The sequence below is a fragment of the Agelaius tricolor genome, unplaced genomic scaffold, assembly GCF_023055355.1.
Source record: "Agelaius tricolor isolate 1412-34295 unplaced genomic scaffold, bAgeTri1.0.p SCAF_13, whole genome shotgun sequence".
In the NCBI taxonomy this organism is placed as follows: Eukaryota; Metazoa; Chordata; class Aves; order Passeriformes; family Icteridae; genus Agelaius; species Agelaius tricolor.
Window position 1 is genome coordinate 7,812,591 of NW_027269273.1, and position 13,654 is coordinate 7,826,244.

At 41.3% G+C, this 13,654-nt stretch overlaps 1 protein-coding gene across 6 annotated transcripts in view; it reads right to left on the reverse strand.

The window, feature by feature from the left end:
• The window catches only part of ARID5B (AT-rich interaction domain 5B), a 151,733-nt gene that overhangs the window by 30,959 nt on the left and 107,120 nt on the right, over positions 1–13,654 (reverse strand). For 5 of the 6 annotated variants that reach the window (XM_071438620.1, XM_071438618.1, XM_071438619.1 and 2 more), the window contains one exon: positions 3,598–3,710. In XM_071438620.1, coding sequence (XP_071294721.1) covers positions 3,598–3,710 — 113 coding nt within the window. Of the gene's footprint in view, positions 1–3,597; positions 3,711–5,225; positions 5,246–13,654 lie in introns of those variants that run through there. The other variant, XM_071438624.1, reaches the window with a different exon arrangement.

Below are 13,654 nucleotides of genomic sequence, written 5' to 3' on the forward strand. Positions count from 1 at the left end.
CTGGGTAACACCAGTGTAAATCCAGCATAAACATATCAAAATCAGTGAGAATGATACCAGATTTGCTCCAAGCACCACCAACTGCCCTTCTCTTTCAAAACACAAACCCAGGGCCACAGCTGGGTTAAGCTGGGTAAGATGGAGGTGCACTGGAACATCTGACCATCTTCCTGCTGTGTGTTCCATCAGAGGTGGATGATCCATGACCAAATGGTCAGTGAACACTCATGGGTACAACTGTGTGTTTGTCTTCTCCTGCCAGAGGTCACACACAACACAGACCACAACAGATCTGCACTTTACAGTTTCCATCAGATAATGGTCGAGGCACTCGGAATAAATCTCCAAGTCCGAGAGCATGCCAGGCCACCTGTGGCCACAGGAAAAGCATATCCTGGCAACTTTTAAACTAATTTCCCAGATCCTGTCACACAAATGAAGTGAGAGGTTTACTTCAGCAATTGCACTAGGAGATGTAATTAATAGATTCATTTGGGGACAATTTCCATGTTTAACAAATTAATCCTTTCAGTTCCTCAAAATGGTCAGATCAGCCAGTTTTAAGAAGCATTAGAACACACTTTGAATTGGGGACACTCTCTGGGAAGATGAAGCAGGAACAATGAGGGACATCTGCTGGAGCCCCCAAGTTCCAAAAGCCTGTCCAGTACTGATGATGCATCAAGTATGAAAGCCTCCAGAGTCCGAGGAATGTTTCAAGGGAAGATCTTGATATATCCCTCTCCAGGAGAGCTGTTCCTCTGTGGAGCAGATGGACTTGTATTCCTTTTCCAGCTGTGGAGGGAACTCCCCTGGCATCTTCCCCAGGAGCCACTAAAATTGATGCAGTGACCACCAAAGAGATCAACAGAGCAAAAGAAGTGGCACACAAAAGACCCACCTTCCCTGGCAGCACCTGCAGGTCCAGGACCACACTACCTGTGACGCCATCACTCTATTTCTAACAAGTCACCTATACTGGAATTGATCCAGAAATGCTCCTACCAACCAGACACTTTTCCTTGTCAGGTTAACTGTGAAACCCTCAAAATGATCTGCTGATAGCTCAAGACAAACATGCCTGATGAGAAGTTGGTTTTAAGAATTAAGCTTTCTAGTCACTGGCAGTAGAGAACATGAAATTCAGCAAGTCATGACAACTATGCAGCTTGCATTGGTCTTGACAGGCTTAAAACCACAGCCTTTGGAATGCCCCTTCTGCCATTTCCCAACCCAAACCATTCAGCCACTGCAACTCCATCAGAGCCATCGCCCACCAGTGAGAAATGAGGCTGCTGCAGACACTGAGTGACAGGACCTGAGAATGCAAGCTGCACAACTTCTGGTCAGAAGGGATTTTATCTGCAACAAGAATATAGCCAGGACTGCTAAATGCTTCAGCATCTGCCTGAAGTGGATTAATCCCATTCACATTGAGCAGTGTTCAATCCTGCTTTCCATGGACCCATTGTCAGCATTAGTCAGACATGGAGCACACAGAGGAGGATAACCAATGGTGAACTCCAACATGGAGCTTCAGATGACCACATCCTAACAGTTCCCAGCAATGACAAGATGGTAGGTGGATCTCTATTTCTCTCCTTCCTCAAATACCCTTCTCCTTTGTCCCCAGTAAGGCAGAGGCAGGGTCTGTACAAAGTGCAGTACATCTGCTATGCAGGGTTTGATTCACTGTCCCCCTCTCAGGGAAGTGTATCCATAGCCCTGAGACACAGATTGATGTGAAGAGCCACAGTGAAGTCAGTGTGACTACATGCAAGGACATTATATCATGAGCATGTCTATTATTTATAATGAAATTAAGCTGGCCAAGATAATTAATGCTATTAATATCTGCACAATGATGAGCACAGTATGACTAGATAAATAGGTGGAATTACTTCTTATCTGAAATATCCTCCCATCTGACTAGAAGTGAACCCAAAGATAAACAGAGAGGATAAACAATTTGGTATGAAGTGTTACCGTTGTTTTTAATTATCTAATACCTATATATCAGGTGCTGAAGAGGCAGAGCTATTTGTGCTACAGTCTGGGGTGCTTTGACAATATGGTCCATGCCACAGTGCACTGGCAATATTTTGACATGAAAAATGGCTTGGGGGAAGGGGAAATTGAGGCAAATTGAGACATTTTCACACAATGGATTTTGCACATTCTTTCACAGAGAAAACATTCAGACAAACTCTATGGTATCTGGCAGGACCCTGCAACTCAACACACCAGGCTCCATCACCTCTTACCATGCCCGTCTAATACAATAGTAGAGACTCCAACTGAGCACAATAGGGCCCAAAAAGAAGAGAAACAATGACTTAAGGGCAGAGTTTCATCATGAACTTCAGCCTCTTTTATCGTCATCAACAGAAGGCACAATTTTAACTGAACTCCTAGGGAGGAGGAGGTGGAATTTAATTTGCCTTCCTGTGAGAAACTGAGAGCAGAACACTCCTACTTGACCTCTTTAACCTCCTAATCTCCCAGGACATTCACTGTGTACAACAATACCAACGCAAATGGATTTCCTAAAGAGATGGTCACAGCAATGGAAGTGTTTTTCAGATACACATCCATCTAATTTATTGAAACAATAGATTTGGGAGGAGCTGGTGTAAAAATTCAGTATATGCAAATCTCTTTAGCTGTTTAGCTTAAAAGTATAAGCGACAAAGTTCTGTCTCAGATAAAAACCAACTATTGCTTTAAGTAATTTTCCATCTTTGCACCTTAGAGTTTCTAATTAAATCATCTTGAAAGGAGCCATTTGTGCTGCTCTTTTTTTTTAAGAGAAAACTAAATTCCTGTCTAAAACCACTCAGACAACATACAAAATAGGATGCAATTTATACCACAGAAACTCCATTTTAAAATATTTTAAGGAAAGGACACAAACCCACAAATATCTTAGAGATTAAGTCTATAAACACTAATCAGTGATCCAATTTTTACTTGCAGTATGGGCTAAGCACTGCAGCACACACAGAAGACTCTGTAAAAGCATGCACTATTCAGCAAACTGTGGAACATGCAGCTCAGCAGTATTAAAGAAACAGCCCAGATTTTTTTTTAACCTTTCATATTGAGTTCCTGCCTTTATTTTTTTTCCAATTAAAAAATGTCGAGATCTTAACATCAGGGTAATGTCTTTTGTGTTTGCTTCTTAGAAACCATTACTGAGGCAGCTCTTGTTTCATAGTCTGTTTATCTTCAAACTTATATTTAGAAGTACATTGTAACAGGGTGAGCTGCTCCCAGGTTTATTTTTAATTCCTAGATACTGTCACACACTATGTTTGTGTGTCACAGAATGTGAAAACTAACACTAGATGCCAAGAAAGCTTAAGCACTACCAGTTACCAACAAGCTGATAGCATTAGGTTGTTAGGTGATTATAATTGCTGGTAACTTTGAACACAGGCATGATTTAAAGTGAAAAATAAAACTATTGAAAAAATTAAGTTTACCTCCCCAAGAAAATAAGTTACACTCTAAATGTGAAACCGCATGCTGGGAAACAAAGGCAGGGTTGTATCTAAAACAGAAGAGTGCCGAAAAGAGTATTATTAAGTGATTTACCTTGGCAACAGCTTTGCTTTCAGAATTATTGTTGGAATCCTTAATGCCATTTAATGAATCTCTTCTCTGTGGGCATGGCTTCTTTTTGCGCGGTCTGCCTTTAAGATTTGGTGCTGAAAATTAATGGAGAACACTTTGAGCACATTGTCTTATACTGGATTCTTAACTTTGAGCACATTGAGCACATTGTCTTCTTACTGGATTTATGCCAAAAGCATAATAAATAATTCCACTACAATCACTCACAGAAATGTACACATCTGTCTACAGTAAATGCTTATTATGAGACTCCCATCCTCTATGGGTTACATCTTGACACACTATACATTTTTATAGAATATCCCCCAAGGCTAATCTATTCTACTTTCACATAACTAATTAATATTAAGTCAAACACTGGTCTCCCAAGGAATCAGAGAGAAAGCACAAATATTTCTCCCTGGTACAAAAAAGAACAAAATTTAATATTAACAGGCAACTTTAATCACCCTGCTGCCTTTATTTCTAATCTTCAAGCAAGAGTACTAACTGCTATTTCCAACTTTGGGAAACATCTGGCACTGGAAATGCTCTGAAATATTGAAATTCCTTACAGCTCCAAGAAATGTTTATATATCCTGTCAGTTTTGTCAAAGTTTTTCTAAAAAAGTTTAAGAAAAAAATAAAAAAATTACCCCTGAGTCTTGAAAGGGATCAAAAAAAACCCCTTAACAACTAGTTCTGGAAGTTGACAAGTACTGAAATAAGTGATTGATTGTTTCATAAGGGTTACATACCACACATACAAATTAATGTGAATCACTTTCAGTTTTGTCCAATTCTTAAGATAAAACAGCTCTGAAATAACACAGTGACTAAATCCTAGCTGTGCTGAGCCATACGAGGAATGGGATATGGATCATCATAAAAAATATCACACTCATCTTTCAATAGTGCTATTACAACATAAATTATGATCATATATAGAAGTAATAGATGAAGCAGATGTTCGCTCATTATTACATGTCCCCTCTGCTTTCAGATTTAAAAAGCAGCCTTGGACTACTATGGCAACATTTAAAATGATAAACAATCATTAACTAATGACTGTACCAAATAAGATAATTTCCTTTAAACCTTTAATTTTTAGGTAACTTAAAGGGATGATTAGAACAATGTCAGAAATCTAAACATCACAAACCTCTTGAGTGTCTTCTAATTGTTTCTAATCTTTCATTTGTTACACAGTAAGCCAGTGGTTTCAGGACATTTTACATTTTAATTAGTTTGCAAACACAATAAAGGGTGCTAATTTGATTTTATAGTTTGAGTAGCACTTTCATATTTGGTCTGTTCGGAGAAAAAGAAAAGCTTTGGGTTTAAAATAAAAAGATCCTTTTTCTTCCCCCATGCTGGTGTAAGGTAAAAAAAAATCTTTATGTGTATGAGTATATATATATGCGTGTGCATATGGGAGTAAGTCCATATTTGTGTCTATCTAAAAATACACATATCTCCCCACAGAAATATCTCCATTTATCTCCAGTGAAGCACATTCTGCTTATTGAAAAGTACTGCAGAAAGCAATTCTGAAATTGTCATCTGAGGCTAACATGCAAAATCAAACAAAGAGAGAAAGAAATTATTACCCATTCCAGTCGACAAACATCTGCCTGATTTATATCTGAACTCATGAATGCTACAGCATGTGACTGCACACCACGTCGCTGGGAGTCTCAACGTGGTGTGGATGTCAGTCTCACACAAAACGAGCGCTGCGAGTGTTTGCTCCGTGCTTACAAATCCCCTCCCCCAGCGGCTCCATTACTCATCCAAACAGAGATGAGCGGCTCGGCGGGAGCGTGGGATGAGCTCCGAGGGCTCCAGCGCCGGCTGCCAGCTCTGGCCACGCCGCCCTGCCTTATTTATAAACCCCGCTCAAGCTTTGATGTCTTCCTGATGCCTACAGGGATTTTTCTGGCACACGACCTGGATGGGACGGAGCAGATCCTTAGCCACGGTCTGCCTCAGCAGTCACTGAGTTCTTTAAAAAGGTACTGAAGGAAACAGAAATGTTCCCTCAATTTACTACACTTTGGCACACATATTAAAAGATTAACCTTTGAATGAAAGGATCCCCAGGCCTGGCCCAACCAATGGCCAAAGAGGGATGTGGCTGAGCTACCATGAAATATACTTGCATGGGAGTTATTCGTCCTTTCTTTTGTTCCTTCATTCCGTTCTTACTTTTTAACAAATAAAGGAACTAGTTCGAGGCTCAATGTTTTTCAAACACACTTGTTATCCTGAGTTTTGGCACTGTACTTTGCATCACACTATAAAGCACTGCTAATGTTTTGCTAAAAGCTTTAACAGCAAGAAGGCATTTGTTCCTGAATTCCAGGTATACTGAGCTTGCATATAAACACTGTTTGAATTGGAGCTTTCCACGGCAGAACTGGCACAAACCCACTATGAAATGGGGTATTTGCATTCTCCCTGTGGCTCAGGAGCTGCAGCAGGGAAGGTCTGTCTGCAGCACACACAAGGACCATGCCACACGCCCCATGGTATGGTTTTAAATCACCTAATGCCACTCCACATCTGACACACAATTAATCCTGAAAGCAGCAACAGGAATTATTATGAGAAGAGAAGGTCCTGGCATCTAATATCTACTCTGAAAAAAACCCAAAACATTTGACATAGTCCCAAGTCACACTTGAAACAAAGTCATTAATATTTGCTCCCTAAACCATTATAAATAAACACATTATTTGAAGATTATTGCATTTCAGTGACATTCGTTTTGTTCGTGTGAGCAAGGAAATATGACTAGGACAGAAGAAAGAACTTACAAGTCACATTCATGTTTCAATTTTGTCATCTTTTGTTTAATTTTTGACATATTCATGAGCACACTGCAAGTGTCTTGAATTTGTTATTCATAATTATTTTAAAGCAATTTTATACATTTTGTGGCTTAGTCACATTCAGTTTTCCTGATGATGTTGGATGTTCAGTATGTACTGGACAGCTAAGTGAGTATCCTATGGATTTTCTTCTGTTTTCTAGTAGAGAAGGACTTCTGGCATGACTACCTAAGAATATCCAAAATGATTCACTTTCTTCATGTGTTTGTGCATATGGCTTTCAAATTCATCTTCTGAAAGCATTTGTGGCAGTGAGGCCTGATAATTTACACATTCCCAGAAGGCAAGAGCATAAGCAAAGAAAATTGAAGTAAAAAAAAGAATAAATAAGTACAGAAAAAAAGTTTGCGTTATTTGCCACCTCTTTGGTGTGAGTGCTTGTAACAGGAGCACGAGAGAGACAACACAGTACCAGTAAAAAAAATCTCCTTTCCTGTGTAATTGACAATGTGATTGCCTTTTGCCAATGTGTGGTGTTTTCCCACTCCTTCTACCTGCTGAATCCTGGCAAACCTTTCAGGTGTGGCCAGGTAAAACACAGCCAGCAGCAAAATGCACACAAGTACCAGTGAACATTTCTTGGGCCTGGAGGAGTCCCCAGATTGTGGCTGGGCTCTGTATTGCCAAAACACCAGCAATGCCCTACATTGCAGTTTTTACTGCAAACTGCTACACCTGAGAGGTTAAATGCAAAGCCTGTGTAATGCACAGCATGAGTTAGCTTATCTGTAGATGAAGACTGGCAAATCTTTGCTGTCTAAACATATCCCAATAAGAAGATGCTTCCAAAGCCTCTTCTTGCACAAGCTGCCTACAAACTCCAGTAATTGAACAAGGACAATTCAGAGGCATCTGTGCAGAGAAATAAAGACCAGGAATCACTGATAAGCTCAGCTGTAGGCTCTGACCCACCAAGAGAACAGAAAAAAGAGGAGCTCAAGGCTAATGCTGCTCACTAGCTAGCTGTTTCCTCCGAGCCAGAAGTTCTTTCTGTTCATGGAGCCAAGAAAGAGCATTCACTGCTCAAAAATTACCTCTTCCCCTGCAGCACTCTCACCAGTCTGTGCAAACATCAGGATATTGTAGGTGATTGGGATAGGCCAGAAGGAGAGGGAGAGGGCAGCTACCCTGTTCACTTGCTCAGAAAATTCACTAAGGTTGTGGCTACTGTTCTCTACCACCCTCAGTTGATCAACTTTCACAGACACTGCCTGCTCAGCAGGACACGGGAAAAAGGCGAATTTCCACACCTCACTGCCTAGAAGAAGTCCCGCCAGCTCTGGTTTTACCCCAAGAAAGGCAAGTTCTATGCAGGGGAAAGATAAATACCCAAAAGTGGGAGCTGCCAAAATCAACCATGACCATTAACACTGTTTACAATGGAAAAACATGGGCTGCCACAACAAGACAGCACATTCACCTGCCACCTTCTTTTCCTATGTGTCCAGGATGGGGAAGTAATTACAGGGCTTACCATCTCCCTGTTATCAGGTCAGCCTCACCTGAGCTACATCCACACCGATAATGCCATGAATAAATAAAGAAATAATGGCTGTTGTTTTGGGGTACCTGAATTTAGCAGGTCACTTACTGTAAAATGACCTCTTTTTTAGAGTTTGATTATCATTGGAGGTCCAGGGAGTTCAACCTCCCAATAACACTGTTCCCTACATTCACATACTCTGGCTGATGCAGAAGATTTGTTGTTATAGGGAGGGTGTTAAAAAAAAAATAGTGGCCTTCCCAGAGCTGAGGTCAAGCTATGCTGGCACTTTGTCAAAATCAGTGGTGTAGCCAAGAGTTTTTAATGAGCCTGGAATGCATTACCTCATTTTTCATACCTGGATCACTTACTCATGTTGAGCCCAAAATAACCTTGGACCTTGCTGGCTGCTCAGCAAACCATGTAAGTAAACAAGTACTGTACTCATGCCTAAAACATGTATCTTTTAATTGCTTGCTCCACATTTCTTACTCTAGAGCACATCTAAGCAACTGTAATGCCCGTGATCAAAGTTCTTGCCTTTCCAGGCCTCTCTGACCTGGGTAACTATTTCCTGATACAACTTTTGATTCTGGCCTGCTGATACTCCAGTTTCTCAGACACACTTCAAAAGGAGGAGAAAAAAAGGAAAAAAAAAAAAAAGGAAAAAAAAAAAAAAAGGAAAAGAAGGCTATTGCCATATTTTGCTGAGGAATGTATTCAGCTAATAGACTTACAACTTACACTGCCAATGAGATTCTTCTGGCTGCTGGCTGTTTTCTGTGACTATGTTTTGTGGAAAGATTAAGGAAGAACAACAGCATATTTGCCAACTGCAAAAATCAATTAAAAAAATAAAATCAACGGAGCTTCTAAAAATCTCCATAGCCATCAACAAAGAAGGGCCAGCAGAAGATCTGGGTCTACATTTAGGGTGGGCTCACAGAGTCAGGTGAGCTCTAAATGTAGAGCTGGGAGTGCACCAGAGGGAGGTAATCACAAATCAGGATTCAAGTGGGGCAGTGGAAGTTGCAAGAAGTGAATAAACAGGGATGAACAGTGGTGCTGGATTCAGAAGAGACAAGAGGCAGTGGCAGCACAGCTGCCAAATGCATCCACAGCCATTCTTCCCTGAAGGACCCCTTGCACAGTGTCCCCTCACAGAATCCTCCTGTGCTGTGCCAGTCCTTCACATGTCTTCTGCACAAAAGCTGTGATACCAGAATCCTTGGCCCTAAGCTGCAAAACCATCAGTACCTACAGAACAGATCAGGAGATCTCTCCTTTGTGGCAGGTGAAAATGGCAGAACGTGTCAGATCCCAGAGCTATTCATGAGTCAGGTGCCAAATAGAAGCTAGAGGTGGCATATGGAGGTGCCTGGCCATCAAAGTCAAGGTGAGAAGAATGGCCCCAGATCTCCACAAAATCCACGAACTGACCATGCCTGTTAGCAGGTGGCAAACAGCTGGTTGCTGAGGACATCCCTAATGCAGCCTGGCAAAAGTCAGCTTTTGGCTGAAAAACATGGTTACATGTTGCACCTTTTAAAATGTAATGAATAGAAAGTTAACAGGTTTAATGGCTTTAACACTTACCCCTCTAGGGGACTTCCAGCATTCTGCAATATCTGGACGTTGAGAAAAGCATATTGCTGTGTTTAAGCATGGTCTCAAAAACTGTTCATAGCTTAGTTAATCTTGCATATTTTGTGGAGTCCTAGCTGCTTCCTTGATTTCCCCGTCACCACCATCTCCTTATTTTATCTCCATCCCCTCATTCCCTTTTCTGCATTTTGACTTCGGGCCTTCACATTTAATTTATTTTCCTTTCACCCCTGAAAGTTTATTTAAAAGCTTTTGCCTCCAGGAAACATGGTCCAAAAATGAGGGCTTGGGGCATTTATTGCCCAGGCATGCTGAGCTGATGAAGAGAAGCAGCAAGCTGTAAGTAACCTAATATTGCATCGAAAGGGTAGAAATTAAAGTGCCTGGAAAAGAAAGCAAAATATCAGTCTAGGCTAAAAAAACCCCAGAGCTGTGTTTAGGAAACAACAGTATCAATTCAATTTGGGGAAGGTCTCAACAGGATCCTAAGTACACCTATGGAAGTCAGTGATGAGCACCTACCAACAACTCAAGCCCTCACCAAGCTGTGGAGGTCACACAGCCTCTCTGTGCGCACACACACACATCCCTCATGCTTGCTCAAGCTGACATGAAACAACCTGAATATCAAAAATATTTTTACTAGGCTTTTTCTAAATGAAAACACTTGTTTATTCCTTTCTTTACAACTGAACATGCCAGGCCTGACCTGGAAACGCCCGAGCACAGCAGTGAACAACCTTGCAGGAAACATTAAGGAATCACGCTGCTTTCTAACCCACATGGAGAAAGAGTGGACTTGTGTAGCCATTTCTGAAAGTTTTGTTTTGGAAATGAGATATCCCATGCTCCATGTGGGGAAAATCAATTTGCTACCTCTCTAAAGAAAACATTCCCCATTTGGAAATAAGTGAAACAGACACTTCCTTGTGTGGATTAATGTGGAGACATATGACTTGCTGCAGACTGTTGTTTTGACCCCCCTCCTGACCAGACAATCTCTGAAGAAAGCAAAATGCTAGTATTTTTCATGAATTACAGTTCAGACTAACATTGCTTTTAACAGAAAATTTAGAGGCACCACAAACATCAGGTTGGTGAATTTTGAAAAATTAATGTTTCATTTTTCCATGGAAGATGGAGATAAGGTTCAGGATGAGGCTTGGAGTCTCTTTTTCTTCATTTCAGCATGGTTGGATATTAAGACTTTTCCTTGATCGGGAGTTCTTTATGTCCTGCTGACTAATGTGCATTTTTAAAAAAAATGGAAAAAAGTTGGTTTGGTTTTTTTTTTTTTTTCTGGACAAAATCTATATATGTGCTGGAAATTATGAAGTGCAGTAAATTGAAATGGAAAGCTGAAGATTTCAGAGAAAAATCTATGCTGGACAAATACATGACATTCAAGTAGACCTTAGAGCAAATTAAAATAATAGTAACAAAAAAATTCGATGTAGGCCTATTACTGGCTACAGATGATAGGACTATTACTAATGATTCAAAAAGAGGCAGAGGTGTTTGGTAAATATTTGTTCCATACTTGCAAAGAAGCCAGATGATATGCTTGCAAAAGAATATAATTAAAGCCAGTCAATTGACTTGGTTTTACAGAAACCAGATCTTAAAACAACAGAAAAGAAAAACAAACAAAGTACCTTATTTTACACTTTGAAACTATAAGCTTGGTTAGAGAAACTAGCTGCACACATGGAACTTACCTGCATTCAGTAAGACAGCTGATTTAATATTAGATAATACTTTGATTAAAAAACAGCACTACATAATTTTATTCAAGCGTATATTGAATGGATTAAGAACTGGCTAAATGTAGGCATCAGTGGGGAATTTCTACCAAATGAAAAGATTTCTCGTGGGATTCCACAGGGGCTGCTCCTAACCTTTTAAGTATTACAAATTTCATCAGTGAAATAAATATAAAGCCCCTGACAGTTACATTCACACTGACACGAGGACTGGCACAGTGCTAAAACTGACTCATACAAATGAGTAATCAGAAGGAAAACAGACCAGGAAAACACAATGCTCCTCAATACAGCTCCAGCATGAAACCTGCAAACAGGGATTACAGGTCCTATTGACCAAGCCAAGGGTGACTGCTCATAGGCCACTCCCCGCTGGAAATTCAACATATGCTGATAGGAAGATGCTGTGGCCAACGCTGATAGGAAGATCTGCCTTCAGGGAGGTCTGAATAACTCAAACTGTGCTGGGTTTGAGCAAAAATGACAGAGCAGTCACTTTACCAGGTAACAGGAGCACCTCAAAGGTGAGAAAAAGCTGGCACACGGGAGTAAGGAAGCATAACCAGGCATGCCCAGGCACTGCAGTCCCCATACCTGATCCAGTGCCAGAATATGGAGGCATGTGTATAACCAGCTTTCTCAAGGCCTTTGGGAAAAGCCTGAGCCAGACACAAGCTGGTGTGCAGGAAGTAAGAGATGAATTTGAGGGTCTGGAGGGTTGAGGTATCAGACTGGGGCTGGGTGTCCCTCTCTCAGGCTGCTGCCAGGAAAGCCTGGCCGCTGCGGGCGGCTGCGGCAGCCTGGCTGGCTGCACCACCAGGCGTCCAGCTGTCTGGCTCTGGTCCTTGCTCAAACAGCTGTTTCCCTTCTCCTTTAGAAAAAAGGTGGTGAACTGGATGAAAGAGTTTGCCAGCAATTTTGGCTGATGAGCCACTACTTGGGGTTCATACCAGATTAGATGACTCAGTGGTTCTTCTGGTGAGAAATTGCATGAATATAAGGATCAAACACAGTGAAGTACTGAGCAATGCAGGACAAGGAACATGAAGGGCTGCAGACTTAATTCAGCAAAGTACATGCCTAACTCGTAAAGACCTGGAGCACACAAGGGTGTCTGATGACTTAACTGGGGCTAGCCACAGCTTTGACCCTGCATTAAGCATAGAACACAACCAAGCCAGCGTGGCTCTCTCTGCCACTAATGGGAATGATGCATTCAAGCCCTGAACATAGAAATCTTCCTATCTCATCATGAAACACCCTGTGCTTGGGCAGCATCACAGGATCAGACATGGGTCCATCAAATTTCCCTTTCCCTCAGAAATCCGCAGTCAATCTCCAGCCCCAAAACCCTCCATCCCCAAAGGTCACCTCCTGGGAAGCTGCACCCACAGACAGCAGGGGCTTCAGTTTCTGTTGGAGGGTCAGAGCAACACTCAAGAAGTGTAGGCCTGACTTCTCAAAAAAAAACCAAAAAAAGCAAGCAAAGAAAGGAAAGTGAGCAAATGAGCAGGTTCTAACAGATTATGTAATAGCCAAGACAAAGGCAATGCAAACATGGCAAGAAGAAGTGAAAACGCACAGCAAAGCCATGTAAGTCAGCCTGTCTGATCGAAACTCATCAGAACACTCAGGGCAGACCTCCCATTAGAGGGCTGTAGAAAATAGAAGGCAAATCTTAGGGCAGCTTTCCTCACAACGTTTCTTTTTCTCTCCAGTAAAAGGCAGCGTTTGTGTAATTGCTGTCTAGCAGAGTCAGCAGTACCCAATGGAGACATGACCTACATACCTCAGAAATACAACAGGAACGTAACCAGTCATATCCACGTAGAGAGATGGATGAGATGGGCTAATTGACTGATGGACATTGTGCACGAATATAAACAGGGAGAAATTCATGCCAGAAGGATAAAATGGACAGTTTCCAAGACCTTGCTTTTGGGAATAACAACGCCAGGTAGGAAGCAACGATCATCAAGTTGTGCACAATGTGAAAGTGACAAACATGTTATTTAAATAATCTCTTGCATTTCTGATTTGTAACTGATTATATAAGATTTTTTTGTGAGAATATTATAATTTCCTTTCCTTTTTTTTTCCTTTGCACTTGATCATTCTACTGCAAAGTAATCAAAATTTGTTAGGCATAATTAACCTGCATGAAGATATTAGTAAAGTGACAAGCAGAAACTACTGAGTAAGCTCTCCCCTTTGATGCCTACATTCAGCTGCTACCACAACAATTACACAAGGCATTAGGCGGAGGCAGGAGCAGCAGCCACAGCCTGAGCCCT